Source organism: Myxine glutinosa, chromosome 14 (assembly GCF_964187855.1).
Source record: "Myxine glutinosa chromosome 14, kmMyxGlut1.1, whole genome shotgun sequence".
Classification (NCBI taxonomy): domain Eukaryota; kingdom Metazoa; phylum Chordata; class Myxini; order Myxiniformes; family Myxinidae; genus Myxine; species Myxine glutinosa.
This window is the reverse complement of record NC_136274.1, coordinates 27929018-27944030: the sequence shown is the minus strand read 5'-3', so window position 1 is coordinate 27944030 and position 15013 is coordinate 27929018. Positions and strand designations below refer to the sequence as shown.

Below are 15013 nucleotides of genomic sequence, written 5' to 3'. Positions count from 1 at the left end.
TTAAAGCCCCGGGCTCGACACCACCTTAACGCCCTGGGCTCGACGGCATGTTAAAGCCCCGGGCTCGACACCACCTTAAAGCCCCAGGATCGACGCCATGTTAAAGCCATGGGCTCGACGCCATGTTAAAGCCCCGGGATCGACACCACCTTAAAGCCATGGGCTCGACGCCATGTTAAAGCCCCGGGATCGACACCACCTTAAAGCCCCAGGATCGACGCCATGTTAAAGCCATGGGCTCGACGCCATGTTAAAGCCCCGGGATCGACACCACCTTAAAGCCATGGGCTCGACGCCATGTTAAAGCCCCGGGATCGACACCATCTTAAAGCCCCAGGATCGACGCCATGTTAAAGCCCCGGGCTCGACACCACCTTAAAGCCCCGGGCTCGACGCCATCTTAAAGCCCCGGGCTCGACACCATGTTAAAGCCCCGGGCTCAACACCACCTTAAAGCCATGGGCTCGACACCACCTTAAAGCCCCGGGATCGACGCCATGTTAAAGCCCCAGGCTCGATGCTTTCTTAAAGCCCCGGGATCGACGTTAAAGCCCCGGCTCGACACCACCTTAAAGCCCCGGCTCGACACCACCTTAAAGCCATGGGCTCAACACCACCTTAACGCCCCAGGATCGACGCCATGTTAAAGGCCCAGGCTTGACGCCTTCTTAAAGCCCCGGGCTCGATGCGACGTTAAAGCCCCGGCTCGATGCGACGTTAAAGCCCCGGCTCGACACCACCTTAAAGCCTCGGCTCGACACCACCTTAAAGCCATGCGCTCGACACCATGTTAAAGCCCCGGGCTCGACACCATGTTAAAGCCCCGGGCTCAACACCACCTTAAAGCCATGGGCCCGACACCACCTTAAAGCCCCGGGATCGACGCCATGTTAAAGCCCCAGGCTCGATGCTTTCTTAAAGCCCCGGGCTCGACGTTAAAGCCCCGGCTCGACACCACCTTAAAGCCCCGGCTCGACACCACTTTAAAGCCATGGGCTCAACACCACCTTAACGCCCCAGGATCGACGCCATGTTAAAGCCCCAGGCTCGACGCCTTCTTAAAGCCCCGGGCTCGATGCGACGTTAAAGCCCCGGCTCGACACCACCTTAAAGCCTCGGCTCGACACCACCTTAAAGCCATGCGCTCGACACCATCTTAAAGCCCCGGGCTCGACGTCATGTTAAAGCCCCGGGGTCAACGCTATCTTAAAACCTTGGGATCAACACCATTAAAGCCCTGGGATCGACGCCATGTTAAAGCCCTGAGCTCGACACCACCTTAAAGCCCCGGGTTCGAAGCCATGTTAAAGCCCCGGGCTTGACGCCATCTTAATGCCCCGGGTTTGAAACCATGTTAAAGCCCCGGGCTCGATGCCATCTTAAAGCACCGTGCTCGACGCCATGTTAAAGCCCCGGGCTCAACGCCACCTTAAAGCCCCGGGCTCGACACCATGTTAAAGCGCAGGGCTTGACGCCATGTTAAAGCCCTGGGCTCGACGCCATCTTAGTTTTTGTGGAGTTGTGGAGTTGACCGGGGGATCTTGGTCCAAATATTTCACGAACCGGATGGCCAGACCTGACGTTCGACAAAGGCTAAGTGGTCGGCAACCTTTTTGTGCATAAGAGTCAAACAAAATTTAAATCTTGAACAATTGTGCACAAAGAGCCATCAATACAGTTTAGACATACAATTACCGCAGCAGACCTCATTGTGGAAGTGTAATATTGAAATAGTAAAAATTAAAATCTATATTGTACTTCCGTTGCCATTTTCTATTCAAGCAAAACTCAAGCAATGATTAGTTGCTTTCAACATTATTATTTCACAACTTATTGTGAGTTGCTTTCAACAATTTGGCGCCTTTCCAGTCCAGATATCACGTGACTCTCTCATAGTCAGTTCTTATTCGTTACATTTCATAACCAATAGAAGAGGTCCTTCTTCAGCGGTCTAGCGGCATCTTATTATAATAGAGCAAACGTATATGGTTATGTCGTTATGTCGCTATGTTTGTCGCTATGTTTACATGCGACGAAGACGTCTTCGTCTTCTTCAAATAAAATGACCACCCTTTTAATTAACCCTCTTAATTGCGTTAAGACTGCTGAGACCCCTCAGGCCTTTGACGACCCTTTAATTCCCCAAAGACCCTTCAGACCACCAAGGCCCCTGAAGACCCAAAACACTCTGAAGACCCCCAAAGATCCCAAAGACCAAAAACACCCCAAAGACCCAAAATACCTTTCAAGGCCCTGAGGCTCAAAAAGACCCTGAATACCCAAAATACCCTGAAGACCCAAATGGCACTGAAGACCCAAAACACCATGAAGACCCAAAAGACACCGAAACAGTCAAAGATGCCTACCCCTCTGAAACGACGTGTGGTGAGGCGCGCGGAGCACGCCGAATCACGCTAGTATAGAGAATTCTTGAGTTCAGCGGTATTTGATAAAGGCTCAACGGGAATTCTTCCAAATTCCACACATCGTTGGGTTGTTCTCGTGAAGCGAACAATGCGGGTCCTTTTTGCTTTGGTCCTGCACGTTGGTTCTTAGCTTTGGTCCTGCACGTTGGTTCTCGACTTTGGTCCTGTGCATTGGTTCTTGGCTTTTGTACTGCGCATTGGTTCTTGGCTTTGGTCCTGCACATTGGTTCTTGACTTTGGTCCTGTGCATTGGTTCTTGACTTTGGTGCTGCCAGTTGGTTCGTGACTTTGGTCCTGCATGTTGGTTCTTGGATTTGGTCCTGCGCATTGGTTCTTGGCGTTGGTTCTTGGCTTTGGTCCTGCGCATTGGTTCTTGGCTTTGGTCCTGCACGTTGTTTCTTGGATTTGGTCCTGCACATTGGTTCTTGGCTTTGGTTCTGCGCTTGGTTCTTGGCTTTGGTCCTGCGCATTGGTTCTTGACTTTGGTCCTGCACGTTGGTTCTTGGCTTTGGTCCTGTGCATTGGTTCTTGGCTTTGGTCCTGCGCATTGGTTCTTGGCTTTGGTCCTGCGCATTGGTAAGGGCTGAAGCCAAGCCATGCTTACACATATCGTTTAGGCTCTTACACAGTAGATTATAATTTATCTCTTGCATTCTTTTCTCAGCTATTTTTATTTTATCGTTCGCCCTTGAATGCAGACTCACCATCAATAAAGAGGGCATCAATGATTGGTGGCATTGTCGCAGCCCAACTCCTCTGAAATGACCACCACTGATAAAGTGATAACACACCTTCACAGGTTCTCTTGCACCACACACATGGCACGCACGACACCCTGCACTCTCTATGGTCACGCAACCTGGACACCAAAAGTATTGCTTCCCTCCATACCCGCTCCTTTAGTGTTTGGGTCGCGGAAGCACGACTGCTTTCGTCCGGTAAGCAAGAGGCCGTCATTTCCTCCATTGATCCAGCGCTGTTCACACTTAGACTGGGAGGTTATCGTACCCAAATTGATTGGCTCATTCAGTTCGGCACGCATCAGCGTTAAAGCTCGGCCGCCCTAATTAAGATCCAATTAAGATAAGATTAGTGCAAAGTCGAGGGCACGTCCCCTCTTTGAAAAACCGCATGGTGCAGGTAAACGGTGGTCAGACGGAGAACTCTGGGACCGTGGTGGACCAAATGGCATTCGCATGTTGGCAATCTGCCGTGATATATAGTTATTCGTGCTCGGGAGTCTCAGGCCCGGTAAGTTTAAGGAGAAGCAGGGATTCCCCCACTTAATGCACCCAAAACCCGTGGCCGTAACAATGTGTTTTATCATGAAACACGAGTGTCCGTCTGTCCGTCCCCAAACTACTCCCTCAGTTTTGGGGAGCTCCGCCAAACCAGTGGAGCCTTTTGGGGTCCCAGCGAGTATCCTCAGGTGGGTGGGAATGTTCACAAATTTCTCAATGAAATTATGATTTTAATTTTCGATCTGTACAATGTTTCGTATCCACCCTTTATCATTGGTTATATCATGTCAGAACGACAGCGTTTATATTTGTTTACCTTAAGTGTTTGTAACTTTTTGAAAGCGACGCGACCATTTCCTACAACCAACAAACTCACCCACTTTGGGTCGTGGTCCACGGTAATGCATGGAGAGACCTCGCTTAATGTGCTAATTAATTATACTGTTGGAACCCATCTGTGGATCGGTCCCATCGGCCGATGGGTCTGACCCGTTTGGCGACCCATCTGTGGATGCACGAGAAATGACAATGCAGACCCATCGGCCGATGGGTCTGCGCCATCTGCGGATGTGTTGTTCACCTTGAAGGAATGTGTATGCATCAATGGTGGATGAGTTAACCTAACCCTAACCCTAACAACCCTAACCCTAACAACCCTAACCCTAACCCTAACAACCCTAAGCCTAACCCTAACCCTAACCCTAATTGAAGATTGAATAAAAAAAGATTGAATAATAATGATTGAAGAGCACCATTCTGTCAACACATTCCTTCAAGGTGAACAACACATCCGCAGATGGCGCAGACCCATCGGCCGATGGGTCTGCATTGTCATTTCTCATGCATCCACAGATGGGTCGCCAAACGGGTCAGACCCATCGGCCGATGGGACCGATCCACAGATGGGTTCCAACAATACAACTCACCCCAGCACGAGTTACCTTCAAGATTAAGTTGGTAATCTCAAACTGGTAAACTCAATAGCATTACCACAACGTAAGTACAGGTGGCACCACCGACCAATAGACGACCCTGAAAAGAAAGGCCGGCATGCTCCGAGACGCAGCGCCCTCTTCTGGGAAACCTCTAGAATGACAATTTTAAATGGAACATTCACCCCGTCGGGAAACGACGTGCAGGTGTTCATCCATTTTATGCTCAAATATTTTTGAAAGACATGAAATGTTACCCTTCCCTCCAGACCTTCAAGATGGCTTCACCACCACTTCAGGTCATACCCGTTGTCTTTTCTTTTCATTGAGTCGACCCAAACCGACCCAGCTTCCTCTCCAGGTTATTGTGTTCCATCCTCAGTTTCTTCTTCCTCTTGTTGCTGTGCATGAGTTTTTATCCAAGTTGTTCACCCCATGTCCTCCTACCCCTCCCTGTGATCTCATTATTCCCCCAAGTGTCCCTCTGATAGTTTGTCTCTCCTCTTTTTCACTTCTCCAATGTTCTGCTCCGTTATGTGTTCAAGCTCTTTCACGAGACTCGACTTTGTATTCAAAAAGAAATGCAACAGAAGGCACAACCTTCGGGATAACCCGAAAGAATGGTTCACTTTCTCCCTCACCCGAATATCGTCCATTGTTTCATGCACTGGGAACTGGGCCAGCAGGTTCTCCCCAAGTCATGGCTAACTTGTGAGGTCCTCACCTGCAAACATTTGTTAAATACTGAAAACTGATTGGATACCTGGTTATTAAACCAACTCGCAGGTGACCTGGTCCTTTTACAGACAGGCTGGGGGTGTGAGCCTTTTACAGACTGGCTGGGGGTCTGATCCTTTTACATACTGGCTGGGGGTCTGATCCTTTTACATACTGGCTGGGGGTCTGATCCTTTTACATACTGGCTGGGGGTCTGATCCTTTTACATACTGGCTGGGGGTCTGATCCTTTTACGGACTGGCTGGGGGTCTGATCCTTTTACATACTGGCTGGGGGTCTGATACTTTTACGGACTGGCTGGGGGTCTGATCCTTTTACATACTGGCTGGGGGTCTGATACTTTTACATACTGGCTGGGGGTCTGATCCTTTTACAGACTGGCTGGGGGTCTGATCCTTTTACATACTGGCTGGGGGTCAGATCCTTTTACATACTGGCTGGGGGTCTGATCCTTTTACATACTGGCTGGGGGTCTGATCCTTTTACGGACTGGCTGGGGGTCTGATCCTTTTACATACTGGCTGGGGGTCTGATACTTTTACGGACTGGCTGGGGGTCTGATCCTTTTACATACTGGCTGGGGGTCTGATACTTTTACATACTGGCTGGGGGTCTGATCCTTTTACATACTGGCTGGGGGTCTGATCCTTTTACAGACAGGCTGGGGGTCTGATCCTTTTACATACTGGCTGGGGGTCTGATCCTTTTACATACTGGCTGGGGGTCTGATCCTTTTACAGACTGGCTGGGGGTCTGATACTTTTACATACTGGCTGGGGGTCTGATCCTTTTACAGACAGGCTGGGGGTCTGATCCTTTTACATACTGGCTGGGGGTCTGATCCTTTTACATACTGGCTGGGGGTCTGATCCTTTTACAGACTGGCTGGGGGTCTGATACTTTTACATACTGGCTGGGGGTCTGATCCTTTTACATACTGGCTGGGGGTCTGATCCTTTTACATACTGGCTGGGGTTCTGATCCTTTTACATACTGGCTGGGGGTCTGATCCTTTTACATACTGGCTGGGGGTCTGATACTTTTACATACTGGCTGGGGGTCTGATCCTTTTACAGACTGGCTGGGGGTCTGATACTTTTACATACTGGCTGGGGGTCTGATCCTTTTACATACTGGCTGGGGGTCTGATCCTTTTACAGACAGGCTGGGGGTCTGATACTTTTACATACTGGCTGGGGGTCTGATACTTTTACATACTGGCTGGGGGTCTGATCCTTTTACATACTGGCTGGGGGTCTGATACTTTTACATACTGGCTGGGGGTCTGATACTTTTACATACTGGCTGGGGGTCTGATACTTTTACATACTGGCTGGGGGTCTGATCCTTTTACAGACAGGCTGGGGGTCTGATACTTTTACATACTGGCTGGGGGTCTGATCCTTTTACATACTGGCTGGGGGTCTGATCCTTTTACAGACAGGCTGGGGGTCTGATACTTTTACATACTGGCTGGGGGTCTGATCCTTTTACATACTGGCTGGGGGTCTGATCCTTTTACATACTGGCTGGGGGTCTGATACTTTTACATACTGGCTGAGGGTCTGATCCTTTTACAGACTGGCTGGGGGTCTGATACTTTTACAGACTGGCTGGGGGTCTGATCCTTTTACATACTGGCTGGGGGTCTGATCCTTTTACAGACAGGCTGGGGGTCTGATCCTTTTACAGACTGGCTGGGGGTCTGATACTTTTACATACTGGCTGGGGGTCTGATCCTTTTACAGACTGGCTGGGGGTCTGATACTTTTACATACTGGCTGGGGGTCTGATCCTTTTACATACTGGCTGGGGGTCTGATCCTTTTACATACTGACTGGGGGTCTGATCCTTTTACATACTGGCTGGGGGTCTGATCCTTTCACATACTGGCTGGGGGTCTGATCCTTTTACATACTGGCTGGGGGTCTGATCCTTTTACATACAGGCTGGGGGTCTGATCCTTTTCCATACTGGCTGGGGGTCTGATCCTTTTACATACTGGCTGGGGGTCTGATCCTTTTACATACTGGCTGGGGGTCTGATCCTTTTACATACTGGCTGGGGGTCTGAACCTTTTACATACTGGTTGGGGGTGTGAGCCTTTTACACTACTGGCTGGGGGGGGGGGGGTCTGATCCTTTTACATACTGGCTGGGGGTCTGATCCTTTTACATACTGGCTGGGGGTCTGATACTTTTACATACTGGCTGAGGGTCTGATCCTTTTACGGACTGGCTGGGGGTCTGATACTTTTACAGACTGGCTGGGGGTCTGATCCTTTTACATACTGGCTGGGGGTCTGATCCTTTTACAGACAGGCTGGGGGTCTGATCCTTTTACAGACTGGCTGGGGGTCTGATACTTTTACATACTGGCTGGGGGTCTGATCCTTTTACAGACTGGCTGGGGGTCTGATACTTTTACATACTGGCTGGGGGTCTGATCCTTTTACATACTGGCTGGGGGTCTGATCCTTTTACATACTGACTGGGGGTCTGATCCTTTTACATACTGGCTGGGGGTCTGATCCTTTCACATACTGGCTGGGGGTCTGATCCTTTTACATACTGGCTGGGGGTCTGATCCTTTTACATACAGGCTGGGGGTCTGATCCTTTTCCATACTGGCTGGGGGTCTGATCCTTTTACATACTGGCTGGGGGTCTGATCCTTTTACATACTGGCTGGGGGTCTGATCCTTTTACATACTGGCTGGGGGTCTGAACCTTTTACATACTGGTTGGGGGTGTGAGCCTTTTACATACTTGCTGGGGGGGGGGGGGTGGGGTCTGATCCTTTTACATACTGGCTGGGGGTCTGATCCTTTTACATACTGGCTGGGGGTCTGATCCTTTTACATACTGGCTGGGGGTGTGAGCCTTTTACATACTGGCTGGGGGGTCTGATCCTTTTACATACTGGCTGGGGGCCTAGCTGGTCCTTTTACATACTGGGTGGGGGTCTGATCCTTTTACATATTGGCTGGTCACCTTGCTGGTCCTTTTACATACTGGCTGGGGGCCTTGCTGGTCCTTTTACATATTAGGTGGGGGTCTGATCCTTTTACATACTGGGTGGGGGTCTGATCCTTTTACATACTGGCTGGGGGCCTTGCTGGTCCTTTTACATACTGGCTGGGGGCCTAGCTGGTCCTTTTACATACTGGGTGGGGGTCTGAACCTTTTACATACTGGCTGGGGGCCTTGCTGGTCCTTTTACATACTGGCTGGGGGCATACCTGGTCGTTTTACATACTGTGTGGGGGCCTTGCTGGTCCTTTTACATACTTGCTGGGGGCCTGGCTGGTCCTTTTACATACTGGCTGGGGGCCTGATCCTTTTACATCCTGGCTGGGGGTCTGATCCTTTTACAAACTGGCTGGGGGCTTTGCTGGTCCTTTTACAGACTGGCTGGGGGCCTTGCTGGTCCTTTTACAAACTGGCTGGGGGCCTTGCTGGTCCTTTTACATACTTGCTGGGGGCCTAGCTAGTCCTTTTACATACTGGCTGGGGGCCTTGCTGGTCCTTTTACATACTGGCTGGGGGCCTTGCTGGTCCTTTTACATACTTGCTGGGGGCCTTGCTGGTCCTTTTACATACTTGCTGGGGGCCTAGCTGGTCCTTTTACATACTGGCTGGGGGCCTTGCTGGTCCTTTTACATACTGGCTGGGGGCCTTGCTGGTCCTTTTACATACTTGCTGGGGGCATAGCTGGTCCTTTTACATACTGGCTGGGGGCCTGATCCTTTTACATACTGGCTGGGGGTCTGAGCCTTTTACATACTGGCTGGGGGCCTAGCTGGTCCTTTTGCAGACTGATTGTGGGCCTAGCTGGTCCTGTGACCGACTAGTTGGCTGCTTGGTTGTTGAATGTGCTGACTGGGTGCCAGTTTGTTTGAATGGCTGCCTGGTAGTCTGGCTGGGTGAATGTTTGGCTGGTTGGATGCCTGGGAACCGTATGTTTGGCAGCAAACGGAAATGTGTGGGAGGCAAAAGCCAGATGTACCTCACCCACTTCTCGCCCAGCTCCCGGTGGATGGCTCGGAGCGAGGCCTTGGTGGAGGTTGGGGAGGGGTGCGGGGATAATGTCGGGAGCGGATGGGAAAATGGAGAAGGGAGAATATTGGGACAGGGAAAGGGGGAGATGTGGGAAGGGAGGTGAGGATGGCGTGAGATAACTAAGTGTTAGATTTACCACAAGAGTAATAGAATGGCCGATGGATGGTAAAAAGGAAGAGTAGAGTAAAATATGGTGATGGGATGGTGCAGGATTAAGTATGGTAAAATTGAGGGATGTTGGAGGAGGGGGATTTATCGAGGGGAGAGGAGGAGCGAATGAGGATGTGGAATTGAATGAACAAGTCAAAGGTCTTGCTCCAGAATTTCCTGAGGAAAGGCGTTGGGAATGATATTTTTACGTCATTGTTCACCGTTCCTCTCCAAATGGGATATTATTTTAATAAATAAAAAACCCACAAGGCCTGCATTTCAATTCTTTGCTTTCCTCAGGTGACCTTGTTGTGGACCAGTTTCACCTGGTTACCTATGTTTAGTGATTTTTAAACATTGTAACCCTTTCTCTGCTCCAAGATTTGTGGTCCTCCTTCAGGAGTCGAGGTGCGCACACATGGGGGCACACACTCCTTAAGTGATGGAGGCTTCTGGGAGACCATCACTTGGACCATCATTAATGACCTTGAGCGTCTTAGACTCAGGTATCACCTTGTTGCGTAATCAAAAATTTATTGCGTAGACATCATCACAATTACATTACAGTATTTCAATTATAAAACCATACAATGATGCCAGCATCAGAGCTTATACATTCCAGCTGTAATACATTAATTATTAAAGTGTAGAAAAATAATACAAACTTAGAGTTATCGGGTTACAGAAGAAAATTAGTGTTTTGGTCCAAACGACCAATCAGGAAGTTTCACAAACCTGGGACGGTCACTCTGGAAGGCTACCTGAGTATAACCACTCAACTTGGCATAGTAGAACTTATAGGTACATGTCCAGGTGTTTCACTTCACTCAAGAGGGTCTCAGGCCTTTCCAACGCCAAGCCTGGTGTGGAGCTCGGGAGCTGACAGTCCGAGCATGGTGCGCAGGTCGCACGCGAAGCGGTACACGTAACGCTTCCCTGAGGACTTGTGAAGAAGATTCTTGTGGTAGTAGTAGCGGAGTGCACGACTGAGCTTCTCGTAGTTCATCTTTGGTTTGTTTTTGCGACGACCCCAACGCCGTGCGACCTGCCAAATGTGCAGCACTCAGGTGAGCTCAGCATCACTCAACTTGCCTTGTACAACACAGCACTCAGGTGAGCTCAGCATCACTCAACCTTACAAAGGTACGGCACTTGGGTTCGCTCAGTACTACACAATCTGCCAAAGGTACAGCACTCAGGTGAGATAAGCATCACTCAACCTTCCAAAACGTACATACACCCAGGTTAACTCAGCACCACTCAACTTGCCATGTATAACACAGCACTCAGGTTAACTCAGCACCACTCAACTTGCCATATATAACACTGCACACAGGTTAACTCAGCACCACTCAACTTGCCATGTATAACACTGCACTCAGGTTAACTCAGCACCACTCAACTTGCCATGTATAACACAGCACACAGGTTAACTCAGCACCACTCAACTTGCCATGTATAACACAGCACACATGTTAACTCAGCACCACTCAACTTGCCATATATAACACTGCACTCAGGTTAACTCAGCACCACTCAACTTGCCATATATAACACTGCACTCAGGTTAACTCAGCACCACTCTACTTGCCATGTATAACACTGCACACATGTTAACTCAGCACCACTCAACTTGCCATGTATAACACAGCACACATGTTAACTCAGCAGCACTCAACTTGCCATATATAACACTGCACTCAGGTTAACTCAGCACCACTCAACTTGCCATGTATAACACAGCACACATGTTAACTCAGCACCACTTAACTTGCCATGTATAACACAGCACACATGTTAACTCAGCACCACTCAACTTGCCATATATAACACTGCACTCAGGTTAACTCAGCACCACTCAACTTGCCATATATAACACTGCACTCAGGTTAACTCAGCACCACTCTACTTGCCATGTATAACACAGCACACATGTTAACTCAGCACCACTCAACTTCCCATATATAACACTGCACTCAGGTTAACTCAGCACCACTCAACTTGCCATATATAACACTGCACTCAGGTTAACTCAGCACCACTCAACTTGCCATGTATAACACAGCACACAGGTTAACTCAGCACCACTCAACTTGCCATGTATAACACAGCACACATGTTAACTCAGCACCACTCAACTTGCCATGTATAACACAGCACACATGTTAACTCAGCACCACTCAACTTGCCATATATAACACTGCACTCAGGTTAACTCAGCACCACTCAACTTGGCATATATAACACTGCACTCAGGTTAACTCAGCACCACTCTACTTGCCATGTATAACACAGCACACATGTTAACTCAGCACCACTCAACTTCCCATATATAACCCAGCACACAGGTTAACTCAGCACCACAGAATATGTCAAAGCAGAGCCAGGTGAATAAACACAAATACACAAACATATACCTGTGGAACCCGATATAAATGTGCACCACCGAGTGACCTGATTGGCTAGCTGCCTCAGCGAATGACTGACTGAGATTTAAAGCAAAATGATTCGCTGGGAAACACGTCTGACGCCACAAACGTGTTTTGGTCAATCGCGGACTGCACGTGGCTCCAAACACAAAAATGAATGGGAAATTCACTCATTTGGTGTGAATTTTTTCCCATACAAGATGAAGAACTCCATGGAGGATTCAATAAAAGATGAAGCGATTCTCAGTTTACTGATATTTTAATTTTGCTTCACTTAAAGAAAAAAAAGCATGGCCGATTGTGTAAGCATCTGAGATGGCCAATAACCAATTTCAAATTTGATTGGGTGCACAACTCTTCGAAAGGACGACAAGGCGACTCGTGGGATGTTTGTGTTTGATGGACAAGTTGGCTCACCTCGTCAGGGTCAGAGAGACGAAATTCCCAACCGTCTCCAGTCCAGCAAATGTAGGACTGACAGGACGAATCAAGTAAGAGTTCGAGTAGAAATTGCCACAACTGGATGGGGCCTCCACCTGCAACACCAAAGAAAACGCTTATGTTTCGGCTTCTCACGACAGGTGCAATAGGCGTAAGGTCCTCACTCTATTGGGCAGCCATATGTGTAATTGCTCGCACATAACTCGCTGTTACATGAGGCTGCAACAAGCTCCAATAACGAGGAAGTTCAACTCCGAGTGACATTTTCCATCGATTAAAGCAATATCCAGGTAGTTATTACACATAAAGAGATAATGATATGTTCCAGATTAGTATTTTGTTAAATAAATAAATAATTGTGAGTTAAATAGTGTTCAACATTTCCTTGAAGGATTTAGATTCTAAGCTTTCAGAAGCAGAGGTGGTCTCAGAAGAATTGTCATGCTTCGATGGGGTTGTCCGCAAAAATCCCAGCCAGCTCGCTTATGCCCATCAGGATGCAGTTAATCTGTCCACTCGGCCTGCAGGTCTGGTCCAAGTAATCTAGAACCATTGACCACAACGCTGATCATAACCGGACACCAGAGCTTACCGACATAACCCACAAGTGCCGTGGAACAAAGACTTGAACCAACACCGTCGTCACCATCGCAACCACCACAGGTAGCTGCAGCAGGAGTAGCAGAAGCACCACTGCTCTCTCCTCGTTCAGCAGTAGTCACTTTTGGTTGAGAAACCCAGGAACTCTTTGCTTGGAAAGTAGAGGCAGTGGTCGGCAGGGGTGTACTCTGATGCTCAAGAGCTCCATCTTGGGACTTCGAACCGGACGTGGTTGCAAAACGGGTGTCGACGTCGCTGTAGAATTCATCGAAAGTCGTGAAGGCGTGAGGGAGAGGATACGAGTCGGACTCAAAGTTGCTGCACGACGGGACACGTTGCAGGTTGCATGGTTGTTGCCACAATCTCAAGGGGTCTGGCAGGGTCATTGTGCCCACAGCATCCGGTGGTCCATAAGAAAGTGTTTGGTCTGGATGATCAATGACAAATGAGAGGGTAGGAAAAGGGAAGGAATGTTAGAATGTGCTCACCGGGCACTTTCAACCTGCTGATGCTAGCACAGAATCTGTATTTCAAATAGTATTTCAAACATAATTTTCAGCAATTAGACAAAAGAGTGGCAATTTCAAAATGGTTAATCATAATTGTTCTGTTCCTGAATGCAAATCGGACTCACGGAAATATAGGCTACACCAGAAATATCCGTGGATTAGAGGTGTCAGGTTTGAATCATTTGCTGTTAGTACAGGTGAATGGCGGTCGTGGATATATAACACAGACACACGAAGAGACGTTTCTCTTTTTACCAATAGATGCAAAAATCGAGTATAATTTCTCATGGCCTCGGAACCAAACAAAAATATACATATTTATAATGGAAATCGCAGCTGATCCAATTCCCACTCCCAAACATGATTAATAGGTAACTATCGGGGATGCCTCTTCGTGGTGATTGTACCCCCAAATGCAAGTCGGGCACCAAATCTTCCCCATTCTTCCCTGCTGCCCGGATTCGTCGGAGTAGTGCGGTCATGGTCAGAGTGGAATGTTAGTATGTGCGGTCACAGTTGATCGGTCCCTATGGATCGGCCTTTTCCCTCTTGTCTGTCTTTTGTCTTTTGTCTTTCTCTTTCTCTTTCTCTTTCTCGCTCTCACTCTCGCTCTCGTTCTCGTTCTCTCTCTCGCTCTCTCTCTCTCTCATGGCCATGACTTTGTCAAGGCGGGGGTACACCATCCTGGATGTGGGAGATCTGTGGCTCGCTCCTGTGAGATTGATCGGCTGTCTCCGTGCAGCGGGCTTGTTCGAGTGAACTCTCCAGGGCTTTTTTCTTTTCTTTTTTTGTATACAGAGTCGAGGCTCGTGAAAGAGCTAACATTTATCAAACAAACAAGCAAACAAAGTATATAAAAAGGGGAGCGGTCGACAAGATGGGGAGAGAAGGGGAGGAAGCACACAAACACAACATTTGAGGGCAGGGACATCGGGAGATGTGTGGGAGGCAGAGGGCCTGGGGGGAGGCAGGATAGGTATAAAACGCAAGGACACCAAGGACTTCCAGGAAAGAAGACAAAAGTCACCTCAAAAAAGTGGGTTTGGGGTGAAATTAGCGGGGGTAGAAAAGATCAAGGTTTTGGATTGGGGAAGATAAGAGATGGTGGTGAACAGCCGTTTTAAAGACCTGGAGGGAGGAGTGGGATTGAAGAGAGTGAGGGAGTTTGTTCCAGAGGCGGGAGAAAAGAGGAATGAAGGAGTGAAGGTGAGCAGAGAGTCTTGATTTTGGTAGTTTAACCATAAGAGGGTTGCAGGCAGATCTTGTGCGACCTGCAGGAATATTTGGGGGACAGAGCCCAGAGAGAGCTGGGGGAGCAAGGCCGGAGAGGAGTCGGTAGAAGACGGAAAGACCACCAACCTGCCTGCGGTGAGTGAGTGAAAGGCCCTCGGAGATAGCGTCATCGCGGGAGATTCCAATGATTCTGAACGCTTTGGTTTCAACAGCGTGAAGACGAGCTAGGTGTGAGGCAGGAGCACCAGCCCAGA

The 15013-nt window shown here is 48.8% G+C and overlaps 1 protein-coding gene across 1 annotated transcript in view; it reads right to left on the bottom strand.

Annotated features, from left to right (window-relative positions):
• Positions 1–10056: 10056 nt before the first annotated feature.
• LOC137439535 (uncharacterized) overlaps positions 10057–15013 on the bottom strand; it is a 48156-nt gene continuing 43199 nt past the window's right edge. Inside the window, exons 5-7 of the mRNA XM_068135373.2 lie at positions 13010–13444; positions 12394–12512; positions 10057–10592 (exon numbers count right to left, since the gene is read on the bottom strand). Coding sequence (XP_067991474.1) covers positions 10386–10592; positions 12394–12512; positions 13010–13444 — 761 coding nt within the window. The 3' untranslated portion in view covers positions 10057–10385. The remainder of the gene's footprint in view (positions 10593–12393; positions 12513–13009; positions 13445–15013) is intronic.